General features: G+C 52.4%; 1 protein-coding gene across 5 annotated transcripts in view; it reads left to right on the plus strand.

Annotated features, from left to right (window-relative positions):
• UBR4 (ubiquitin protein ligase E3 component n-recognin 4) overlaps positions 1 to 22,044 on the plus strand; it is a 130,655-nt gene that overhangs the window by 87,475 nt on the left and 21,136 nt on the right. For all 5 annotated transcript variants that reach the window (XM_042244749.2, XM_042244752.2, XM_042244751.2 and 2 more), the window contains 20 exons: positions 265 to 352; positions 612 to 805; positions 2,373 to 2,612; positions 2,964 to 3,102; positions 3,664 to 3,789; positions 3,901 to 4,029; positions 4,868 to 5,211; positions 6,733 to 6,823; positions 7,168 to 7,252; positions 7,409 to 7,536; positions 10,101 to 10,230; positions 10,333 to 10,490; positions 11,509 to 11,618; positions 12,266 to 12,407; positions 13,023 to 13,104; positions 13,435 to 13,608; positions 15,795 to 15,916; positions 16,774 to 16,971; positions 17,614 to 17,694; positions 21,850 to 21,937. In XM_042244749.2, coding sequence (XP_042100683.1) covers positions 265 to 352; positions 612 to 805; positions 2,373 to 2,612; positions 2,964 to 3,102; positions 3,664 to 3,789; positions 3,901 to 4,029; positions 4,868 to 5,211; positions 6,733 to 6,823; positions 7,168 to 7,252; positions 7,409 to 7,536; positions 10,101 to 10,230; positions 10,333 to 10,490; positions 11,509 to 11,618; positions 12,266 to 12,407; positions 13,023 to 13,104; positions 13,435 to 13,608; positions 15,795 to 15,916; positions 16,774 to 16,971; positions 17,614 to 17,694; positions 21,850 to 21,937 — 2,849 coding nt within the window. The remainder of the gene's footprint in view (positions 1 to 264; positions 353 to 611; positions 806 to 2,372; positions 2,613 to 2,963; positions 3,103 to 3,663; positions 3,790 to 3,900; positions 4,030 to 4,867; positions 5,212 to 6,732; positions 6,824 to 7,167; positions 7,253 to 7,408; positions 7,537 to 10,100; positions 10,231 to 10,332; positions 10,491 to 11,508; positions 11,619 to 12,265; positions 12,408 to 13,022; positions 13,105 to 13,434; positions 13,609 to 15,794; positions 15,917 to 16,773; positions 16,972 to 17,613; positions 17,695 to 21,849; positions 21,938 to 22,044) is intronic.

Raw genomic sequence — 22,044 nt, forward strand, 5'->3', positions numbered from 1 at the left:
ACAACATGTACCCTTTCCAAGTATACAATTTAATGATTTTTAGTAAATTTAGTTGTGACTCTTGAGTCAAATTTTAATGTAACATTTAGGATTCCCCTGACCTCAGAACAGATCAGAAATAAGGATATCTCACATTTCCTTGTGTTTTCACTGGGGTGGGGCTTGCCTTGGGGAATAGTGAGCTGTGATTTTCTTTTGACTTCTTTGTGAAGCTCCATGCTTTCTAAAATGAAAATTTAATGCTGAGACTGCTTTCTTCCTCAGCACCTTGTCTGGCCTGGTGGAGTTTGATGGCTATTACCTGGAGAGTGATCCCTGCCTGGTGTGTAATAATCCAGAAGTGCCGTTTTGTGTAAGTGACATCTCTCACGTGGATAGTCCTAGCTTCTGGGGCCGGTGGGTCTCTGGTTTCTAGAGACTGATGTTACTGCTTGGGTGTCCCTCTCCCAGTGGTGGGTCAGAGTGGTGTGAATTCTTACCTGACCAGCTACCTTAAATCAAAATTTCATCCATGGACAAAGAGTGGGCTTACACTGATGAGTTTTGAAGAGGACAAGATGAGCCGCTAACCTTGCACTAACACAGTGTTCTGTGTGCGCCTTTATCTTCAGTACATCAAGCTGTCTTCCATTAAAGTGGACACGCGGTACACCACCACCCAGCAGGTTGTGAAGCTCATTGGCAGCCACACCATCAGCAAAGTGACGGTGAAAATCGGGGACCTGAAACGGACCAAGATGGTGCGCACTATCAACCTCTACTACAACAACCGGACCGTGCAGGCCATCGTGGAGCTGAAAAACAAGTATGGGCTTTTCAGTCTTGGAGAGGTGCGGGCCTGTGAGGCTCGGTGCCTGGTGTCGGCTCTGATGGCTGGGGCCCGGCCAAGCGGCACACTCCTGGCGGCCCAGTATGTCTGTCCTCTTGCGACTCTGGTCGTGGCTGGAGGATAAAAGTGCAGTGCCGGCTCTTAAGGGTGCGGACGGAGGCTGTGAGATCGTGTCTGTGGGGCCCTCGAAGCCCAGGCTCTGCCCCAGCCTGAAGGGGAGTAGAGTGCTGGGGGCTCCAGGCTGCTCACAGCCGCGCTGGAGGAGCGGCTGTTTCCATGTAGACTAAGGTAGGGAGGGAGTTGTTTGTTAGATTGAGACACTGTTCTCTTGCTCATGGAGTGGGCAGCAGTTCTCAAGGAGGTTCTCTAGTATGAAGTCCTTCCATTTCTGCGTGGTGCCTTTTGTCTACATTTGCTGACGCTGATCTTTGTAGCTTATCTGTCCTGACGTCTGAAACGAGGCCTGGTGTGTATGGGCCAAAGAAGACACCAGCTTGGGTTCGTGTCGACTTTTACTGAGACAGACCACTTGTTGAAGACTCAGGCGTTGCTCTCGGGCAGAGAATATGGGTAGAGGCTACTGGAATGCCAGGACTTGCAGTGAGTGCTGCTTTGTGCTCAGAATGGAAGTATTAGTATTACTCTGAAGGCAGAATAAAGCTAGCGTGTACCGTGGAAACAAACGGCCACCGGGAGCTCTGCTTTTCAAAGCAGGTTTTGTCCTTTGAAAAGCATGGTTCACAGTGGTGGCCTACAGGTAGAAGCTGCTCATTGGGATGACCCAGTCCCCTCTGGAGCAGGTAGATTTGGTTTCTGTTGTGCAGAGTTAGCTCAGCTGCTGGAGTGAAGCCCTCACACTCTGGAATGCAACTGTGGTTCCCATCCCTTGGAGAATCTATTTCCTTATCTGTAAAAAGCAGAGAAGTCTACTCTCAGGGTGTTCTTTTAAGGATTAAATGTGTTAGCATATGTGGAATGCTGAGAACAGAGCCTGATACATAGTAAAATTTCAGTAAACACTAACTCTAACTCTATTAAGGTAATTATCTCTAAATTATCACTTGCCTTTACTCTTTCTGACTCTTCTTGGCACGTGGTCCGGATCCTGGTGTGTCCCTCTGCCTCTCTGAAGCAATCTGAGCTTTATCCTTCCAAGGTAGTTGCCATGATAGGAACTTACGGCAGTCACCATCATGGAGCCTCTTGGGAGTCCAGGCTCCAGTGTGGCATACTTTCAGAGTAACGTCTTCCCTTGATGGACATTCCCTTGTTTTCCTGGAATCTCAGAAATTACCATATATAGTGTCTTAAAGCACCTGTATGTTCTACCCTTTTTTTCAAGAGAGAAAGAATAGTGGAAACGTCTCTTTAAAATTAAGTCGCTTTTATTTGTCAGAGTCCTTTTCCTTAGAATAACCATTTCACTGTCTTGGGAGAACACGCAGGAACAGCCTTCTTTCCGTCTCCTCAGACTGTCATTGCTGTGGGTCTTGTGAGCGTCTTTCAGGCCCTCTACCTGTCTGCCTGACGCCGTTTCTCCTAGGCCGGCGCGCTGGCACAAAGCCAAGAAGGTTCAGCTGACGCCTGGGCAGACAGAGGTGAAGATCGACCTGCCTCTGCCCATCGTGGCCTCCAACCTGATGATTGAGTTCGCAGACTTCTATGAGAACTACCAGGCCTCCACGGAGACCCTGCAGTGCCCGCGCTGCAGTGCCTCGGTCCCCGCCAACCCCGGCGTCTGCGGCAACTGCGGGGAGAACGTCTACCAGTGCCACAAGTGCAGGTGGGGGAGCGGCTGCCCCAGGCCCGGGGCGCCCTGTGCTCCCCAGGAGGGCCTCAGTGTGGGCGCTCCTGCCGTGCGGTGCCCTCGCGCGGGAGGATTATGGGCCTCTAGCGTGTGGAGTTCACAGATGCAGGAGAGGGCCGGGGAGAGTGGTGGGGCGGTGGGTGGCCTGGGGCTCCCGAGTTTAGCTCCAGGTCCCTTTTCTGGTTGCCTGGTTGCCTGAGTCGTCCTTGCCTGTTGGCTGCTGCCCCTCCGAGAGCCCTGCAGGGTCCCCGGCGCCTGCAGGTGTGGCGCATCCGCTCCCCCTTCCCCCCGCCCTCTGCGGCCCGCTGACCTGTGCTCGGGTTTCAGGTCCATCAACTATGATGAAAAGGACCCCTTCCTGTGCAATGCCTGTGGCTTCTGTAAATACGCTCGCTTCGACTTCATGCTCTACGCCAAGCCCTGCTGCGCAGTGGACCCCATCGAGAATGAAGAAGACCGGAAGAAGGTGAGGCCGTGTCTGTGCGAGGCCCACGCCGGGCTCTGATCAGAGCTTGGGGGCTGAGCTGGTGTGGGCAGTGTGCTTTTCCTTCTCGCCAAGTCTTCTTGGCTCAACGTGTTTGCAGGGCTGAGCTGTTGAGTGGCAGCAAATCAGATGGATTAGAACACGTGTTTCGGGTAGCATTTTGGAGACGTGTTGGCAGTGGAAGCAGAGTCTCCCAAGGGGCAGGTGGCGCGCTGGGACTGGAGATGGGAGGGCAGGGCGGGGGGCTGCCAGAATGGTCAGCAGCAGCAGCAGCAGCCGGGCAAAGCAGGGTGGCGTCCAGCTCCAGAGTCAGGAGGGTGGGCACTCCAGCTCCCCTGTGCTTTTAATACTGTGTGACCTGGCGTAAGTCACCGCCCTCAGCATTGTTTATGTGAATGTACGGCATATACTTTGAGTACCCACTTCACAGGATTACTGCGGTGAGTAGAAATACCGCGTGAAACACAGTACTTGACTGGATCACTGAGGGCAAGTCTTCAGTGCTGACAAGCCTTCGTGCACTCCCCATCTCTTCCTGTCTAGGCTGTGTCCAACATCAACACGCTTCTGGACAAAGCCGACCGAGTGTATCACCAGCTGATGGGACATCGGCCGCAGCTGGAGAACCTGCTCTGCAAAGTGAACGAGGCAGCTCCTGAGAAGCCACAGGTGATCCGGGTGACAGGGGTGTTGGGAGAGGGTTCTGGGTCAGAGGCAGAGACTGGCCCTAGGCGAGGCCGTCTCCCGGTGGAAGGCTGACCGCGTCCCTCTGGGTTGTAGGATGACTCGGGAACCTCCGGGGGTATCAGCTCCACTTCGGCCAGCGTGAACCGGTATATCCTGCAGCTGGCGCAGGAGTACTGCGGAGACTGCAAGAGCTCTTTTGACGAGCTCTCCAAGATCATCCAGGTAGAGGCGGGAGCGGCGGCAGTGCATTTCCTTCTGGGTTATCGACATTGTTTTCAAAGCAGTTCTTCGCTCTCCCCGCACGGTTAAGCGCCAGCCACACAGCTGCTCACCTGCTGCAGTTCCGGGTGCGCGGTAGAAAGCTGAGTGCATACCAGAACGCTGAGAATCATGGAGACTGTTACAGATCAGTTTTTCTTGATCGGTCGGATCGGTGGGCAGTATGTTACAGACCTCACCCCCATGGGGTGGAAGACTGGCTGCAGACAAGAGCAGCCAGGGTCCTTGTCCCCAGAGTGGCTGGTAGGCCGTCTTCACTCCATGTGCCTATGTTCCTGGCTTTACTCTTTAAAGAAAGTGTTATGTGGGTGTTAAGGATGTATGCCTGTGATGAGAGGCTGAGGTCTAACTCTGCCCCTTACCTTGGTCAAGCCAGCCTCTCTAAGCTGTTTCCTTCTCTGTAAAATGGGGATGAAGTATCTTAACTGCTAAGGTCATTGAAAAACAGTCAGTTGCACAGTCATATTGAATGCTTTGTGATCCCATAGACTGTAGCCTGCCAGGCTCCTCTGTCCATGGGATTCTCCAGGCAAGAGTACTGGAGTGGGTTGCCATTCCCTTCTCCAGGGTACTTCCCGACCCAGGGATCGAACCCAGGTCTCCTGCGCTGCAGGCACATTCTTTGCCAGCTGAGCTCCTAGGCTGAGGCCATTGAGAGGGTTAAGTTAGATAATGCTGGTAAAGTGTTCTTCACACCAAAGCTGGTTTCTAACTAGCTTCCTTTTTCTTCCTCCTTAGTTTAATTGCTGATTTTTTTCTTCTGTCTTTTTTTTCCCCTCAGAAAGTTTTCGCTTCACGAAAAGAGTTGTTGGAATACGACCTGCAGCAGAGGGAGGCGGCCACCAAGTCCTCCCGGACCTCGGTGCAGCCCACCTTCACGGCCAGCCAGTACCGCGCCTTATCTGTGCTGGGCTGTGGCCACACGTCCTCCACCAAGTGCTACGGCTGCGCCTCGGCCGTCACGGAGCACTGCATCACCCTGCTCCGGGCCCTGGCCACCAACCCCGCCCTGCGCCACATCCTCGTCTCCCAGGGCCTCGTCCGGGAGCTCTTTGATTACAACCTCCGCCGGGGCTCTGCGGCCATGCGGGAGGAGGTCCGCCAGCTCATGTGCCTCCTGACTCGGTCAGAGCCTGCGCCGGGGGCATGGGCCGGGACCCTGCGGGAGGGGTGGGGGCGGCGGCGGTGCTGGGAGCGCCAGGGGCTGCGGGGGACTGTCCAGGGTGCAGCTGAGTGGACGGAGGAGCACGTGAAGCCCAGGCTCCCTTGTATCAATAGGCCGTGGGTCTGGCTTGTGCTTGGTTGGTTCCAGTGGGGTTTCCTGAGGAAGCGGTTTCTGAGTTCCAGTGCTGGGAGAAGGGAGTGACCGGGCACTTGGGCTCAGGACTCCCCCAGAAGAAGACAGCCGGGGCAGTGGAGCCTGGGGCTTCGGAGCCTAGATCTGGCTCAGAAGGGCCCGGTGTCTGATCCTTTGTGCCGTGGACACATTTCTCAGTGTTCTCTGAGCATGAGGTTTCCTCATCTGAGAAATAAGGATAATAGCCAATTCTGTAATGGCTTGCGGTGAGGATGGAGGACATAGTTCACATGGTGAGTAGTAGCTCATACTTGTGGAGTCCTTAGTCCGTGCTGACACAGAACCCACAGCTGGATTTGCATTGTTTACCGAGGGTGGGCCTAAGTTCTAGAACATGTTAGCTGGCCGCTAAATATGACTTGCTGTACCACGTGTTCACTCGTTCAGCAAGCACTCACTGAGCATCGGCTAAATGCCAGGCTTTGTTCCGGACTCTGAGGATGCAGCGGGAGGTGGAGCAGCGTCCCTGCACGCATGTGGCCTCCACTCTAGAGGAGAGAAGGGCGGTGAATGGATGGTGGCCCGGCACAGCGCCAGGAGTCAGACGTGAAGGGCAGTGCAGCTGCGGTGGCAGCTCTGGTTGCAGGCAGGGTCGCTGCAGAGGACAGGGTGGGCAGGGGCGACTGCTGAGGAGGTCAGGGAGTGAGGCCGCACTCTGACGTTGACAGCAAGCGGTGGGCAGAGAGGTGGGGCATGCCAGCCGCGTGAAGCCAGGGCCACAAGGAAGCCCGTGTGGCTGGAGTGGAGGACACAGTGGGGGCAAAGCGGAGGAGGCTCAGTGAGACCAGGAGCCAGGTCCCGTGGGGTCTTTAGAACACTGTGAGGACTTGAATTTTATTCAGGGCGTGTTGGGAAGCCTGAGAGTGATCTGGCGCGATTTATGGTTTTTGAATTACTAATACGCACATTGTTACAAAGGGACACGGGTGGGAAGTGTGGATGCCTCGTGGGAAATGAAGCGGGGGCAGTTGGAGAAGCTGAGGAAGGAGACTGAGAGTGGACCCCTGGGTTCTGGAGGCTGACGTACCCGGCGGGGTCCGGGGGCCAGGTAGCCTGGGCTGTGGAGAAACCCCGCGTGCGGTCTTCTCTCTGTCAGCGTCTCCTCCCCAGAAAGGCGGCTGGGCAGGCCCTTCTCGTCACACAGCAGGGTTTTGTGGGGCTTGTGAGTCGTCTTGCGCCTGGGAAGGCTGGTAGCCCTAGACGTTGATTTCCTTTCACCTGGGCGCTCTCACGTGCAGAGGTGGGACGCACCCAGAGGTGTAACAGGACTCTCTTCTCTGCTTCCCTAGAGACAATCCGGAGGCCACCCAGCAGATGAACGATCTGATTATTGGCAAAGTCTCCACAGCCCTGAAGGGCCACTGGGCCAACCCTGATCTGGTGAGCAGGCCGCCGCGCCCTCCGACTCCCCCTTCACCCTTTTCCTTCGTCCCCATGGCTCGCCCCGCCGGCGCCTCGTTGTGATGACCAGGCCAGGTGGCAGTGGGGGTGAGGGGGGAGCGGCTCACATCCCAGGAAGACCTTGCTGAGTCAGCGTCAGGCTAAGAGAGCAGAAACGCACAGGGGCCGTGCTGAGGGGCTCCATCTCCTGCTGTCTCTCTGACGGTCCGCTTGACCACACGGGTTAGCTCTGAGTCTCTGGGTCAGAGCACGGACGTGAGCCCCTGTCCGGGACTGACCCTGCAGACCCTCCTCTGCTCACATCTCTTCTGTTGGCCCTCTAGGCAAGTAGCCTTCAGTACGAAATGCTGTTGTTGACAGACTCCATCTCCAAGGAGGACAGCTGCTGGGAGCTCCGCTTGCGCTGTGGTGAGTTTGGGGGATGTCTGGTTGGCAGCCGGCCAGCGAGAGGAGCGCAGCTCGGTGCGGGGCCTTGTGAGGCCAGGGAAGCTGCCCTCAGGTGGCCACACGGCGGCTGGTGAGGCATGTCTGTGACTGTGCCTCCGCCCTGCCTTCCTCTCCCAGCGCTCAGCCTTTTCCTCATGGCCGTGAACATCAAGACCCCCGTGGTGGTTGAGAACATCACCCTCATGTGCCTGCGAATCTTGCAGAAGCTGATTAAGCCACCTGCTCCCACCAGCAAGAAGAACAAGGTACAGGCCTGAGAAGGCGGTTGGGGGCAGGCTCCAGCCAGCGCCCACCGTGCTCTAAGGCCTCTGCTCACCTGAGCTCGCTTTCCCTGGGGTGCCAGTGCTTCCTTGGCGGCAGTCAGCGAGATGGGTTAGGGTTTCTGAGAAGGAAAGTTTCTCAGAGGGCTCTCGAGTAACACAGGCAGGCAAAGGCACGCGCCTGCAGCAGTGGTCCGCCGTGGAGGACCGCCCCTTCCTCCAGCCCCCTCGGACGGCTCGCGGCTCCCAGGGGCTGTGTCCTTCCCTGCCCCCTGCCTTCGCACAGTGCTGGGAGCCCTTCTATTCCCTCGCGCTGTGACCTGGGCAGGGATCGAACCCACGCCCCCTGCGTTGGCAGGTGAATTTTCTCCACTGAGCCCCCTGGGAGGCCCCTGGCCTTGGGCAGTCCTTTGTAAACGCTGCGTGCGGCTGTGCAGCGTCTCCTCGGCTGCCACGCCCGCCTTCCCTTTGTCAGCTGCTTTCAGTGATCCAGTTCTCTGCCAGGCTGGCCATGAGCTCCTCCAATCCAGGCACTGTTTTATGTTTTACTAAGATGTTTTTTGGTCCAGTGTATAGCTTGGTATCTTGCGTTATAATAGTGACTCAATAAGCCATTGTTAAATGAGTAAAGCTGAGTTTTTAGTTCTGAAGGTGGCGTAGCCGCAGATGGACTTGCTCATACTGGTGTGAGAGCATGTGGGCCATAGTGCTTTCCCTCGGCCCTGCCTGGGGCCTCCGTCTTTGTAGTCCTGGAGCCCTTCCGATGCCTGCTCCATCCTGGTGGAGTCTGTTGGTGGGAAACCGAGTCTTCTTTGCAAGATGCTAAGCGGCAGGCACCACAGGGGAAGCTGGACAGGGAACAGTTTACACTGTTTCCCTTTCTTGGTCTGCTCCGACCGTCCTCAGAAAAGACCCCCCACCTCTTCCTTCGCTTTGATGAAGGCTTTCTTCCCCCCAGAGTGCATTCTCAGCAAATGAAAATTGGCTCTTGATTGAAAAGAGGAACTTCATCCCCACATAACTGTCATTTTTCCTACAGTGTGGGATCACAGATTTCTACCCGAGAGGGCTCTTAGCCTCTGAGCACTGAAGCCTCACATTTTGCTGAGTTTTAGCTAGAAAGAGCAGCAGTTCTCAGAGTTTGGCTCATAGATCTGTGGGTGTTCCCAAGACGACTAGGATATCTGCGAGGTCAACATTATTTTCATAATTATCCTGAGACACGATTTGCCCTTTTCTTCTTTTGTGGCACTTGTGCAGATGATACAAAGTCAGTGATGGCGAGACCGACCAAGCCTCAGCACCGCGAGGCATGCTCTTCACTGCAGCTTCACCAGGAGCGTCCCTGGTGAAGCACTGCCGAGGGGTTCAGTAGTCGGTTCACTATTCAGTGAGACAGCGCGGGAGGCGGGCACACCGCAGGGTGGAGGGTACCCAGGGAGAAGTCCTGGTGGGGGGGGGGGGGGGGGGGGTGGCTGAACCGGCTGCCTTTTCCATGGAACCTCATTTGTGCTTGAAAGGAGGGCTAAGGAGCCAATTGTGGTTCTTCAGAATCAGGTATTTAGCCGATGATTTTCTTGAAAAGTGAATAAAACGAGCCTGTCACTCAAAGAGAAATGGGTGTAGTTCTGTGAACCAGTATTTTCCAGATGACCGATGCACGTTCATGTGTGAGTAGGATGAATTTAGTGGAATGGGAGAAGAAATGTTTTTTGATTGGTTTCAGATTCCACATTGCAACCAATCTTTAAAAACCTGCAATTGGTTGAATTTTGGTTTAGTATTAATGAAAATTCTGTAATTAATTGAAAAAGCTATTACAATATTTTTTCTTTCCAACTGTATACATCTGAGTGCTTCAACAAAACAATCTATCACAACAGTTTGAACTTAGAAGCAATGTAAGAATCTAGCTGTCTTATTAAGGTAGTCATTAAACAATTTTAAAAATGTATAGCAGTATAGCTTCTTTGTTGAGATTATTTTTGTTTTCGGAAATAAACGCTGTTTAGGGTGACAGATAATGTATTTTTATTTGTAAATGAGTTAATATTTTAAGAATTGCTAAACTTTAATTTTTAATAAATCCATATCAATGGATAGAGCTACATACACAAGAACTCTTTGGGGTCTAATTTTCAAGAGCGTAATGGGGTCCTGTGGCCAAAAAGTTTGAGAGTTGCTGGCTTAGAATCCTACTGGGGGCTCCCCTATGCAGGCCACTTGGGATTAGTAATGGCTCTGTAAATTTTAGAGGCTGCTTAGTGACCCCTTGAAGATTTATGTTTGGGGAAACTACAGATCAGCCTTGGGATAGGAATTAGTTATATAGCTGTATGAGCGTCTGTAGGAGGCCTTATCGTGCACAGGCAAAATCAGTGACCCTAAGCTCAGCACGGTGCTGCTCCTGCTAAACTGAACCGAGATGCTTGGAAGGAGCACGGACAGGGCACAGAAGACGTGAACGTTGACCTTCTGGTCCCACTGTGCTGCAGCGGCAGCTCAGGCATGCGCTCGGGCCCGCTCACCCGTCCGCCTTCCTTCTCCAGGACGTCCCTGTCGAGGCCCTCACCACCGTGAGGCCGTACTGCAATGAGATCCACGCCCAGGCCCAGCTCTGGCTCAAGAGGGACCCCAAAGCATCCTATGAAGCCTGGAAGAAGTGTCTTCCCATCCGAGGTGTGTCTGTCTTTCGGGACTTGAGAAGTGGGCCCTTCCTGCCCCTGGCCGACTGCCCCACCATCTCCCCCTTTCCTCTCCCTGCACCCCCTTGCCTGCCAGGGATCGACGGCAACGGGAAGTCTCCCAGCAAGTCAGAGCTCCGCCACCTCTACTTGACCGAGAAGTACGTGTGGCGGTGGAAGCAGTTCCTGAGTCGGCGGGGGAAGCGGGCCTCCCCGCTGGACCTCAAGCTGGGCCACAACAACTGGCTGCGGCAGGTCAGTGGCCCCTCAGGCTGCCCTGGGCCCAGGCCCCAGGTGGGGCGCCCGGCCCCTCACCGCACGCCTCCTCTGCTCTCTCTCTGGTAGTCTTGCTTCCTTTCTGCGGGGCGGAGGCTCTCGTTGCAGCCGCCCACGTGGTGGGTGGGCCACATCAGAACTCTGCCCTGTGATCAAGCTCGTGCTCTCTGCTCTCCTCCCTGACCGCTGAGCAGGGCGGTGCCTCAGCGCCTGCACTGCTTTCACCGTCCACCTTTCACGTCTTCTGTCCTTTTCCTTTTTCCAGCTAATGTTTTTAAAGATTAAAGTGATGATATGTTAGAGAATTCCTTTGTCCATTGGTGTATAACGTGAGCACTCGGTCTACATTCAACATAAGTGTTCAGCATGTTGTTGTTGTTCAGTCGCTCAGTTGTGTCCGACTCTTTGCCACCCCATGGACTGCAGCACGCCAGGCCCCCCTGTCCACCACCATCTCCCAGAGCTTGCTCAAACTCATGTCCATTGAGTGGGTGATGCCATCCAACCATCTCGTCCTCTGTCGTCCCCTTCTCCTCCTGCCTTCAATGTTTCCCAGCATCAGGGTCTTTTCCAATGAGTCAGCTCTTCCCATCAGCTGGCCAAAGTATTGGAGCTTCAACATCAGTCCTTCCAATGACTATTTAGGGTTAGTTTCCTTTAGGATTGACTGGTTTGATCTCCTTGCTGTCCAAGGTAGCTGTCTCCAAAATAGAATCATAGACATCTTTGCTAAGGAGAATACCTGCCTGTCTTTCTTCCTGGTTCTGTCGTCCTAGTTCTCCAAAGTACTTGTTGGAGAAAAGCTCCATGAAGATGGGACTCTTGGCCTTCTTGCCCATCTGCAGCAGCCAGATCTTGAGTTAGATGATCTTTCCTTTACCCCTTTGCTCATGAGGAGCTCAGAGGATTTCCCCTGGATGGGTGGCAGTTGACTGTGCCTGGCGGGGCCGGATGAGAGGCTGTCCGCTGAGCCAGGCGCTTCTCCCCACCCCTGCAGGTGCTGTTTACTCCGGCCACGCAGGCTGCACGGCAGGCAGCCTGCACCATTGTGGAGGCGCTGGCCACCATCCCCAGCCGCAAGCAGCAGGTCCTAGACCTCCTCACTAGGTACCATCTGAGAGCGGGGTGCGCAGGGTGGCGGGACTTCATCCAGGGAGCCCTCCCACTCTCCCAGGGGAGTCCACAGACCAGGGCGACGGGAGGCACGCCTGCGCTGTAGCCACCTCCTTTCTTGTGGAAGACCACAGAAACCGAGACGCGCTGAGCAGCCACGTGCAGTGGTTATAACCGCAGTGGTGGTGGTGACAGAGTCAGCAGCCAGTGTCTTTCGAGGTCTTAGGAGCTCACGAAGGCTTGGCACGCGTTGCCTCATGTAGTGCTCACCTGGGCTTTGAGTGCTTAGTTGGCTTAGCCCCAGGGAGGCAAGACTTCAGCCCAGGCAGTCTGATTCCGAGTTATCGGCCACTCGCCTCGTGAGCGCTTCAGGCGCAGCACTCTCTCGCTGCCCTGGTAGCCACCATTCGTGTGTTGGTGCTTTATCGGCCAGACGTGTACAGTGGGTTGCACTGCAGTCCCTGCTGGGTGCTCTGGAGCCTTCCCCAGGCCTGAGGACTTCCCAAGTGGGGCTCTGGGGTGTTCTCAGCCCTGGTCCTCCCCAGCGAGGCAGGGGGAGTGGAGGACCGCAGAGGGCAGAGCCAGGGGGCCGTCGGGGCTGTGGGGCGGGTGGGCTCACCCATCGTCCGGCTCCACGGCAGTTACCTGGACGAGCTGAGCGTTGCTGGCGAGTGTGCAGCCGAGTACCTGGCTCTCTACCAGAAGCTCATCACTTCAGCTCACTGGAAAGTCTACCTGGCAGCCCGAGGAGTCCTGCCCTACGTGGGCAACCTCATCACCAAGGTGTGTCGCCCCGGCCCAGCCCAGGGGGCCCCTTTCCCGAGCCCCGCTCTCCTTGTTCTCTTTCTCTATATAAACTTTGTGGTGGTCTTCACTCCAGGGAGAAATACTTGTTCAAAATGCAGGCATACCCCACTTTATTGTGCTTTTTTTAAATAAAGGTTGTGTCAAGTAAGCCATTTTCCAACAGCATTATTTTGTAATTAAAGTGTATATACATTGTTTTCTAGATACAGTGGTGCCACACACTTACTGAATTAAAATAGAGTGTGGACATAAGTTTTATATTCATAGGAAGAGATGGATTTGTGTGGCTCGCTTTATTGCGATGATCACTTTATTACAGCGGTCTGAAACTGAACCTGGAATATTTCTGAAGTCTGCCTGGGGTACTTTTGTGACTTCATTGTGTTCCTCATGAGGATATAGCAGTCTGCTGGGGACATTTAAACTGTCCTCCATTTGTAAGCAGTCTCTTAACATCTTTATAGCTCTCCTTGGCTTCTTAGAAAGGAGTTCTGCAAAGGTTCAGGGTGAAAGAGCGTCCCTGGGTGGTGGGGGAGCTGACCGGTGTCCCTGTGGTGCTGTCATGCTGACCGTGCTTGTCTTCCTGTTTAGGAAATAGCCCGCTTGCTGGCCCTGGAGGAAGCCACCCTGAGCACCGATCTGCAGCAGGGCTATGCCCTCAAGAGTCTCACAGGTAGAGGGAGCCTCCTGGCCCTTCCACTGGACACCCTGGGGATAGTTTGGGGACTGACCTTTGATTCCTTGGGTGCTGAGGTTGACCTCTTCTCTCTCATGTTGACCACACTGCGCCTTTTAAGCTCTGTGTTTTTTCCCGTGTGGACGGGGTACATCTTCGAGCACCCATTGTCTACTGACCAGTTCATGTCATTGAGCACCTGCTCCATGTCAGGCACAAAGACAGCGTTGCCCTGCTTTTGAGTTGCGAGTCATCGTTTGAAAACATGGACCGTCTTTGCTTAATTCCCATTCTGAACTCATGTAGCAACTTCTCCTGTCCCCACAGGCCTACTTTCCTCCTTTGTGGAGGTGGAGTCCATCAAAAGGCACTTTAAAAGCCGCCTGGTGGGCACCGTGCTGAACGGATACCTGTGCTTGCGGAAGCTGGTGGTGCAGAGGACCAAGCTGGTCGATGAGACGCAGGACATGCTTCTGGAGATGCTGGAGGACATGACCACAGGTAGCCCGGCCGGCGGCCCGCGGGCTGCATCCCTTCTGGCTCCGCCGGGGCGCGTGGCCCAGTCCCCGGGCTCCTTAGGCCCGGACCATGGGCAGCAGACGCCTCCTCACACTTGAGTAAAGGAGACATTTTTCTTAAGACTGTTGGTGCTTAGAGTCGGAAAATTCCAGATCTGGCCTCAGTAAATTTGGACTCGTTTTTAAAAAATTTTTTTGCTTATTTATTGTTTGCTGTGCTGGTTCTTCGTTAGTGCACACAGGCTTCAGTAGTTGGGGCACACGGGCTAAGCCCTGTGGCATGTGGAGTCTTCCAGACCAGGGATTGAACCCATGACCCCTGCCCTGTCCGTCAGGTTCTTAGCCACTGGACTACCAGGAAGGTCCTGGACTTTCTGTATTTGAGCTCACAGGGCAGGGAGAGGTCAAGAGTTCTCAGCCTGGTGTCCTTCATTGGTTCTAGAAGATTCTTGGCTGCTGTGGCTTCAGCTGCCTCTACTCTGTTCTCTCTCCTTGTCCTTGTGGGACTCCACCTCCCTCTTTCATAGTGTCCGTCTCATTGTATCTTTATGTTGATTTTGGATAATGTCTTCCATCCTATAACATACCATTTAGTTTATTTTTTTCTTCACTGTGTGTTATCTGTTTAATCTACCCATGAAATTCTTGCAATTTTATGTAGATTTTATTGTGTCTAGTCTTTTGCAGACATTTTCTCTCTTGTATAGTCTTTCAGCATAACAAACATTTCCGTATCTGCTAATTCTAAAACTTGAAATATCTATTAATCTGATCCTGTTGTTATTCTGGCTCTTGCCTTTGGTGCTTTGCTTTAAATCTTGCATTTTATTTATTTATTTTTTTGGTACTGTGAGCTTGTGTTTTGTGGAAACTCTTCGGGACCTGAGTCAAAGATGGGTTTTTCTGGAGACGATTTGTAGCTGCCTCTGTGAAGCAGCTCAGGGCATGGCCAACCCAGGGCCGCCTTCAACAAAGTTCTGAACTTAGAGTTTTCAGATCTCCTACATAGTTTGAGCCACAGACCTCTGTGAGGGACAGCTTGTTATGAGTGCTCAGAGGAGATTTTTCTTCCCCTCTGTTCAGTGCTACATTTTAAGGCAAGACAGTGTGCTTTCATTGATTTGCTTGGGAGAAAAGAATAGTTATTTTTAATTGATGCTTATACCAAAGAGGGCTTCCCAGGCGGCATGGTGACAAAGAATCTGCCTGCCATTGCAGAAGGTGCGGGTTCCATCCTTGGGTCGGAAAGATCCCCTGGATTGGGGTGTTCCTGCCTGGAAAATCCCACGGACGGAGGAGCCTGGTGGGGCTATAGTCTGCAGGGTAACAGAGCGTCAGATGCGACTGAGCACCCCGTACCTCTCCCAAGGATGTAGCTCTCGGGGTACCAGACCTGTGTGTGTGTAGGCAGTGGTTCCTGCCAGATTCTCCCTCTTGGGAGATTTGGGGCTTTGTATCCAGCTCTCAAATCCTGGCAGATTTTGAAAACCAATGCTCATGGCAAAAAATAGCCTGAGTGCTTTGCTGACCTCCCTGGGTTCCTGGTCTTTCCTAATTTTGGAGCTGTGGCTTTCTTTGCCAGTGTAGCAGTCCACTGATGCCTTTTTATTTTTTCCCCACTATTTTAAATTGTTCTTAAGTGGAGGAGTGAAAAGTAGGTCAGGGGACATAGTCTGCTTTATTGCCAGACATGGAAGTCCTTCTGAAGGTGCCATTTTTAGCTGCCATGCTGAGCTGGTTTGTGACCTTGTCAGCTGGACCCTTTGCAAGAATGTGTGGCTTGAAGTTATCTGTTTGGCTTCTGGAGGGCCATCTACCTAATCTTTTTGAAACTGAAAACTGTCACTTCCTTTTGCTTTGACAGGAGCTCAGTTAGTACCACTGTTTCACGTTCTTGAGTACCTCTTTTGGGCAAGAGGATGCAGGGTTATGATTCCCAGAGGGAGGGGACCTGTGCACAGCCAAGTGTGATGCACTATGTCGCCTTGGGTGTGAAGGCCTCAGATGGAGTGCGGACTCAGTGCAAGAATCCGTCAGCTTCAGGTTTCCAGTTGAAATACTGATGTTGCCACTCACCAGGCAGAGAGGATCTGTCAGTGATGAGTCTCACCTCAGCTTCTGTGTGTGCAGCTCCTGCCTGACTGACTTGGCCACGTTGACTTCCGGCAGGTACAGAATCGGAAACCAAGGCCTTCATGGCCGTGTGCATCGAGACAGCCAAGCGCTACAATCTGGATGACTCCCGGACCCCTGTCTTCATCTTCGAGAGGCTCTGCAGCATCATCTACCCCGTGAGCACAAGCCGTGGTGGTTCATCATAGTCGTGGGTCATCGTCCCAGCAGTGACCCGTTCAGTCAGTGTTTTAGGAAGCTCCACCCGTAAAGCAGAGGCAACCTCATGATTTTCCCGATCCTAATGATGGAAGAAATCTAAAGCCGTTCCTTGTCCCATTTCCTAGGTTGAAAGTCAAAATCAGTCTTTTTCTTTTGAGCCAGGTCTAACCTCCTGTTGCCCAAATCCTGGTGTTTGTCCGTCCACGATCCTGTGAAAGAAGCAGCCCTGAGTGGGCAGATGGGCCTTCTTGCTCTCTTCCTGTTTTCCCTGCCCGCATTCTGTGCACGCATGCACGCGTGAAAGTGTATCTGCAGCCTGAACTGCATAAATCCCCTTCTGTTACTGAGGAAGGGTGGAGAGCATCGGTCTCATCAGTTAATGATGAGAGACCCCTGAGTATCACATGATACACAGAAGGCCGTTTTCTTGACCAGAGGGCCGCCAGTGACAGAGTCACCTGGCCCTGGGCTGGTTAGCGTCTCGTGGGACGAGCAGGAGGGGAGCCTCGTCCCCTCATGTCAGTGATCCAGCTTTCGTGGGGCACTCCTCATCTGCGTATTTGGTTAGGCTTTCTCCTAACCCACCCTTGAGTTTCAGAGAAGATGCCTGCTCTTTAAGGCTCTTTGAATTATGTTTGGGGTTTTTGAATCACCTCTGAGCTTCCTGCCCTTTTGTCTTTAAGTGTATAAGGGGCTGGGTGAGTCTGGTGTGCCTCCCTGGGTGTCTGTGAACGAGGCAGTGTGGTCTGAATGTGAGTGGTCTCTGTGCATGTGCTCATGCCCTCCCTTCTGCTTCCTTCTCTCTGTCCTTCAGGAAGAGAATGAAGTCACTGAGTTCTTCGTGACCCTGGAGAAGGACCCCCAGCAGGAAGACTTCTTACAGGGCAGAATGCCTGGGAACCCGTATAGCAGCAACGAGCCAGGCATCGGGCCCCTCATGCGGGACATAAAGAACAAGATCTGCCAGGACTGTGACTTGGTGGCTCTGCTGGAGGATGACAGCGGGATGGAGGTAATGAGCATAGCGCAGCCCTGCCGTGGTTAGGCTTCCTCTCCCTCAGGGGCTGGGCAGCCCTGGGCGTCTTTAAATGCCGCTCCAGGATTCCCGCCTGCCTGCCTCACCTGTAAAGGGCTCTTCCTGCTGCCTGGTGTGTGGTAATGAGCAGATGGCTGTAGCTTGTTAGGGCACAGGCTTTCGTCGTTCTTGCTGCTGTGGCAGAGGCCTCCAGTGAGTCCAAGCTAACCAAGCTCCCCAGATACTGGCAAATTAGCCCCAGCGCAGGTTCTGGCCCTGTACCTGGTACCTTCTGGCAGACGACACTGGGATCTGCTGTTACCACATACATGGTGAAAAACGCGTTGGGTGAAATGGAGAAAGCTGCCCCTTTTGGTGCTGAGCTGAAATGGACTTGGGATAGAAGGTGCTCAGCAGGGCCTTTAAGCCAGGGAGTCCATGGTTTGGGTTAAGGCTATTTGGAACCCCTGAAATTGTGCACAAAATTGTGTGTGATGTGCACACACGTGCATTTTTTAGAGAGGGAGAGTCAGTAGGTCCGTGATGCATAGACAATAATCGGTAAAGCACCCTTTGATCTTAAAATGTGCTTGCATGACGATTCTTTGGAATAACGTCCTCGTCTTCTTTTCCGTTCAGCTTCTAGTGAACAATAAAATCATTAGTCTGGACCTCCCTGTGGCTGAGGTTTACAAGAAGGTCTGGTGTACCACAAACGAGGTGCGTGCTCGTTTCCTCGCCTGCGGTGTGGGTTGGCTTCCAGACGTGGTAGCGGTCGCGTGGCTAGCTTGCAGCAGCACTGAGGACCTGAGCTTCCTGGGCGTGTTAGCGTGGGAAAAGCCGCCGCCTTGTCCTCCTCGTGGGGCCGCCGCCTGGGGAAGGGCGAGGAGCTGCAGGAAGGGGCGAGCAGCCCTGGCTTCGCAGCCGGGCGGCCAGCAGAGTGAGGAAGCCCTGTGACGGGGAGCGCCTGCTGTTGGGTTCCCTTTCCATGTGGGCACCGAGGTTGAGTCTCAGCTTTCGATGGACTTGCCCACCTTTCAGAACATGTTCCAGCGTGGCGTCGAATAGCATGGTTTCTGTTTTACCAACTGGGGATTGAGACTCAAAAGGCAGTTGTTTTGAAGGAGTGAGAACGGGAAATGAAGGGAGCACAGCACGTTGGCCCTTCCGGCCCCTCAGTTCTGTCTGTCCGATCGGAACAGTCAGATGGTCCTCTTCCCCTCTCCTGCCTCTTTTCTTGGTCTCATCTCTATTTCCTGTCTCGCTCCTCTCCTTTTCTTTCTTCCCTTTTTTTCTATTAGGGAGATATTTAATAAATGAATCATCTAATTGAATTACAGCAAACTAGTGTACCAGTGAAGTACAGTGAACTTTTCTGTCGTTAGTCTCGAATATTTCTGTGGAGTCTGAAAAGCTAAATTGGTAGTTACTAACAGTATGTTTTTTGGGCTCCAAAATCACTGCAGATGGTGACTGCAGCCATGAAATTAAAAGACGCTTACTCCTTGGAAGAAGAGTTATAACCAACCTAGATAGCATATTGAAAAGCAGAGACATTACTTTGCCAACAGAGGTCCGTCTAGTCAAGCTATGGTTTTTCCAGTGGTCATGTATGGATGTGAGAGTTGGACTGTGAAGAAGGCTGAGCTCTGAAGAATTGATGCTTTTGAACTGTGGTGTTGGAGAAGACTCTTGAGAGTCCCTTGGACTGCAAGGAGATCCAACCAGTCCATCCTAAAGGAGATCAGTCCTGAATATTCACTGGAAGGACTGATGCTAAAGCTTGAAACTCCATTGGCTACCTGATGCGAAGAGCTGACTCATTGGAAAAGACTCTGATGCTGGGAGGGATTGGGGGCAGGAGGAGAAGGGGACGACAGAGGATGAGATGGCTGGATGGCATCACTGACTTGATGGACGTGAGTCTGAGTGAACTCCTGGAGTTGGTGATGGACAGGGAGGCCTGGCGTGCTGCGATTCATGGGGTCGCAAAGAGTCAGACAGGACTGAGCGACTGAACTGAACTGAACAGTGCATTTTGGCCTTCCATTTGTTACATACTTGTACTTTTCTCTGTTCTGTTCTCCCACTGTGCTGGGAATCCTGGTCATTGTGTATTGTTGGTCTACTGCCCGTTGAGTGGATATAGCACAGATAAATCCACAGAAGACTTCTCCATCCACTGCATCTTGCCACTGACATTTCAGCCTCAAAACAGAGTGGTGCAGGTTTAGTCCCTGATGCACCTAAAAATTAAGACCAAGCTTCTACGGGCACCCTTGTAAATGGTGGTGTCGGACCCAAAGAATACGCATGGGCAGCCTCCCATTTTGAACCAGGAGGCAGGAAGTTGGGGATCATTTGTTTCTCATGTTAATGCTTCATCCACCAAGGGTTTCTTGTGGCGAAGTCCAGAGTTGGGAGCAGCCTTTCACCCTGGCTTTCATGAGTTTCTCTCCTTACTTCCCCCTTATTTCCTGATAAATAGCCCACCTCTCCAGCCGCTCACCAGGGCCTGTGTCCCATGTCCCTCTCTTTCTGTCCATGGTCTGTGGCTGTTCCCTCTCTCAGTTCTCACTGGGCTTCCACAGCTAGATACGCTCTGAGGCCTGGCCCGACAAGTTCTTTCCCTCCAAGATTTTCTCTCCTGAGGCTGAGCATGGCTTAGCGACAGGCGGCATGGATTAGTGTGGTACCTGCTCACCCTTAATTTCCTGGAGTGTGACTTCAGTCCCCCGTTTCTCACCTCCAAAATGAGGGTAACTCCTAAGAGTGTATAGGCTGGAGTGCCTAGTCAGTACCTGGCGGATAGTAAAGTCTCATGATCCCTCAGTTCAGGAAGGTTGCTGTCATCTTGTAATTCAAGACTTATTTCCAATCATTCTATCAAGTTGTAGGTTCTGGCTTGAGATTTGCTTGAGTCCAGTCCTTACTGTGTGGTTAGATGAAGCTCTCAGGATCTCCATAGGCAAAGATGGATGTATTCTGTTTTCTTGTTTTGATTTCTGAGACTTGAGTCAAAGCCTTTTGATCTTACTGACTTCCCTTGACCTGATTCTTTGAGTAGTGGTCCCTGTTGATTAGAGAGATTTTATAATTCTGAACAAGGCATAGGCTTGGAATCAGTACCTGGCTTATAGCTGAATGCCTTTGAACAAGCTGTGTAACCTTGTGTAAAAGGATAATATGAAGTGCCTAATTAGTGTAGGGCTTGCGTGGGTGTCTACTTGCTAAGCTGCTTCAGTCATGTCCAGTTCTTTGTGAACCTATGGATTGCAGCCTGCCAGACTCCCCTGTCCGTGGGATTCTCCAGGCAAGAATACTGGAGTGGGTATATACCATGCCCTCCTCCAGGGGACCTTCCTGACCCAGGGATTGAACCCTGTCTCATGTCTCCTGCTTTGGCAGGCAGGTTCTTACCACTAGCGCCACCTCGGAAGCCTTAGCATAGGGCTTCAGTTCAGTTCAGTCACTCAGTCGTGTCTGACTCTTTGCGACCCCATGAACCACAGCACGCCAGGCCTCCCTGTCCATCACCAGCTCCCGGAGTTCACTCAGACTCATGTCCATCACATTGATGATGCCATCCGTGAATCTCATCCTCTGTCGTCCCCTTCTCCTCCTGCCCCCAATCCCTCCCAGCATCAGAGTCTTTTCCAGGGAGTCAACTCTTCGAATGAGGTGGCCAAAGTACTGGAGTTTCACCTTTAGCATCAGTCCTTCCAAAGAACACCCAGGACTGATTACCTTTAGAATGGACTGGTTGATCTCCTTGCAGTCCAAGGGACTCTCAAGAGTCTTCTCCAACACCACAGTTCAAAAGCATCAGTTCTTCGGCGCTCAGCTTTCTTCACAGTCCAACTCTCAGATCCATACATGACCACTGGATAAACCATAGCCTTGACTAGACGGATCTTTGTTGGCAAAGTAATGTCTCTGCTTTCCAACATGCTATCTAGGTTGGTCATAACTTTCCTTCCAGGAAGTAAGCGTCTTTTAATTTCATGGCTGCAGTCACCATCTGCGGTGATTTTGGAGCCCCCCAAAATAAAGTCTGACACTGTTTCCACTGTTTCGCCATCTATTTCTCATGAAGTGATGGGACCAGATGCCATGATCTTCGTTTTCTAAATGTCGAGCTTTAAGCCAACTTTTTCACTCTCCTCTTTCACTTTCATCAAGAGGCTTTTTAGTTCCTCTTCACTTTCTGCCATAAGGGTGGTGTCATCTGCATATCTGAGGTTATTGATATTTCTCCCAGAAATCTTGATTCCAGCTTGTGCTTCCTCCAGCCCAGGATTTCTCATGATGTACTCTGCATAGAAGTTAAATAAGCAGGGTGACAATATACAGCCTTGACGTACTCCTTTTCCTATTTGGAACCAGTCTGTTGTTCCATGTCCAGTTCTAACTGTTGGTTCCTGACCTGCATATAGGTTTCTGAAGAGGCAGGTCAGGTGGTCTGGTATTCCCATCTCTTTCAGTATTTTCCACAGTTTCTTGTGATCCACACAGTCAAAGGCTTTGGCATAGTCAATAAAGCAGAAATAGATGTTTTTCTGGGGCAACACAGAGTAAAACAATAAATCACAGTTGTTAACAGCTATTATATGTATTTAATGAAACTAAATGAAGTAGTGTCTATAAAGTGCTTTACACAATTCTAGGCTTATGGTAGACCCTACATAAAATGAGCTTCCTTTCCCCTAAGTGAGTTGTAGGGCATTAGGATTCTATATTCTGTGGTTAAGACCTCACGAAGAATTGGAGTTGTCTATACTGCTGAAGTGTTCGTTAAATTAAGCAGACCAGGTGTTGGGTCCTTTGCATTTTCTGGGCCTGTTTACAAGTCTTTCTCCAACCTCCTCCTCTTAGGGAGAGCCCATGAGGATTGTTTATCGGATGCGGGGGCTGCTGGGCGATGCCACCGAGGAGTTTATCGAGTCCCTGGACTCCACCACAGGTACAGCCTTCCACAGACGCTGCTGCACATCGGGTCTGAGGTTTGGGATCAGTGGCAGTTCACGTTCTGAGGCTTCAGGGGTATTCGGAGCAGGTACTCTCGGAATT

Source organism: Ovis aries, chromosome 2, assembly GCF_016772045.2.
Source record: "Ovis aries strain OAR_USU_Benz2616 breed Rambouillet chromosome 2, ARS-UI_Ramb_v3.0, whole genome shotgun sequence".
In the NCBI taxonomy this organism is placed as follows: Eukaryota; Metazoa; Chordata; class Mammalia; order Artiodactyla; family Bovidae; genus Ovis; species Ovis aries.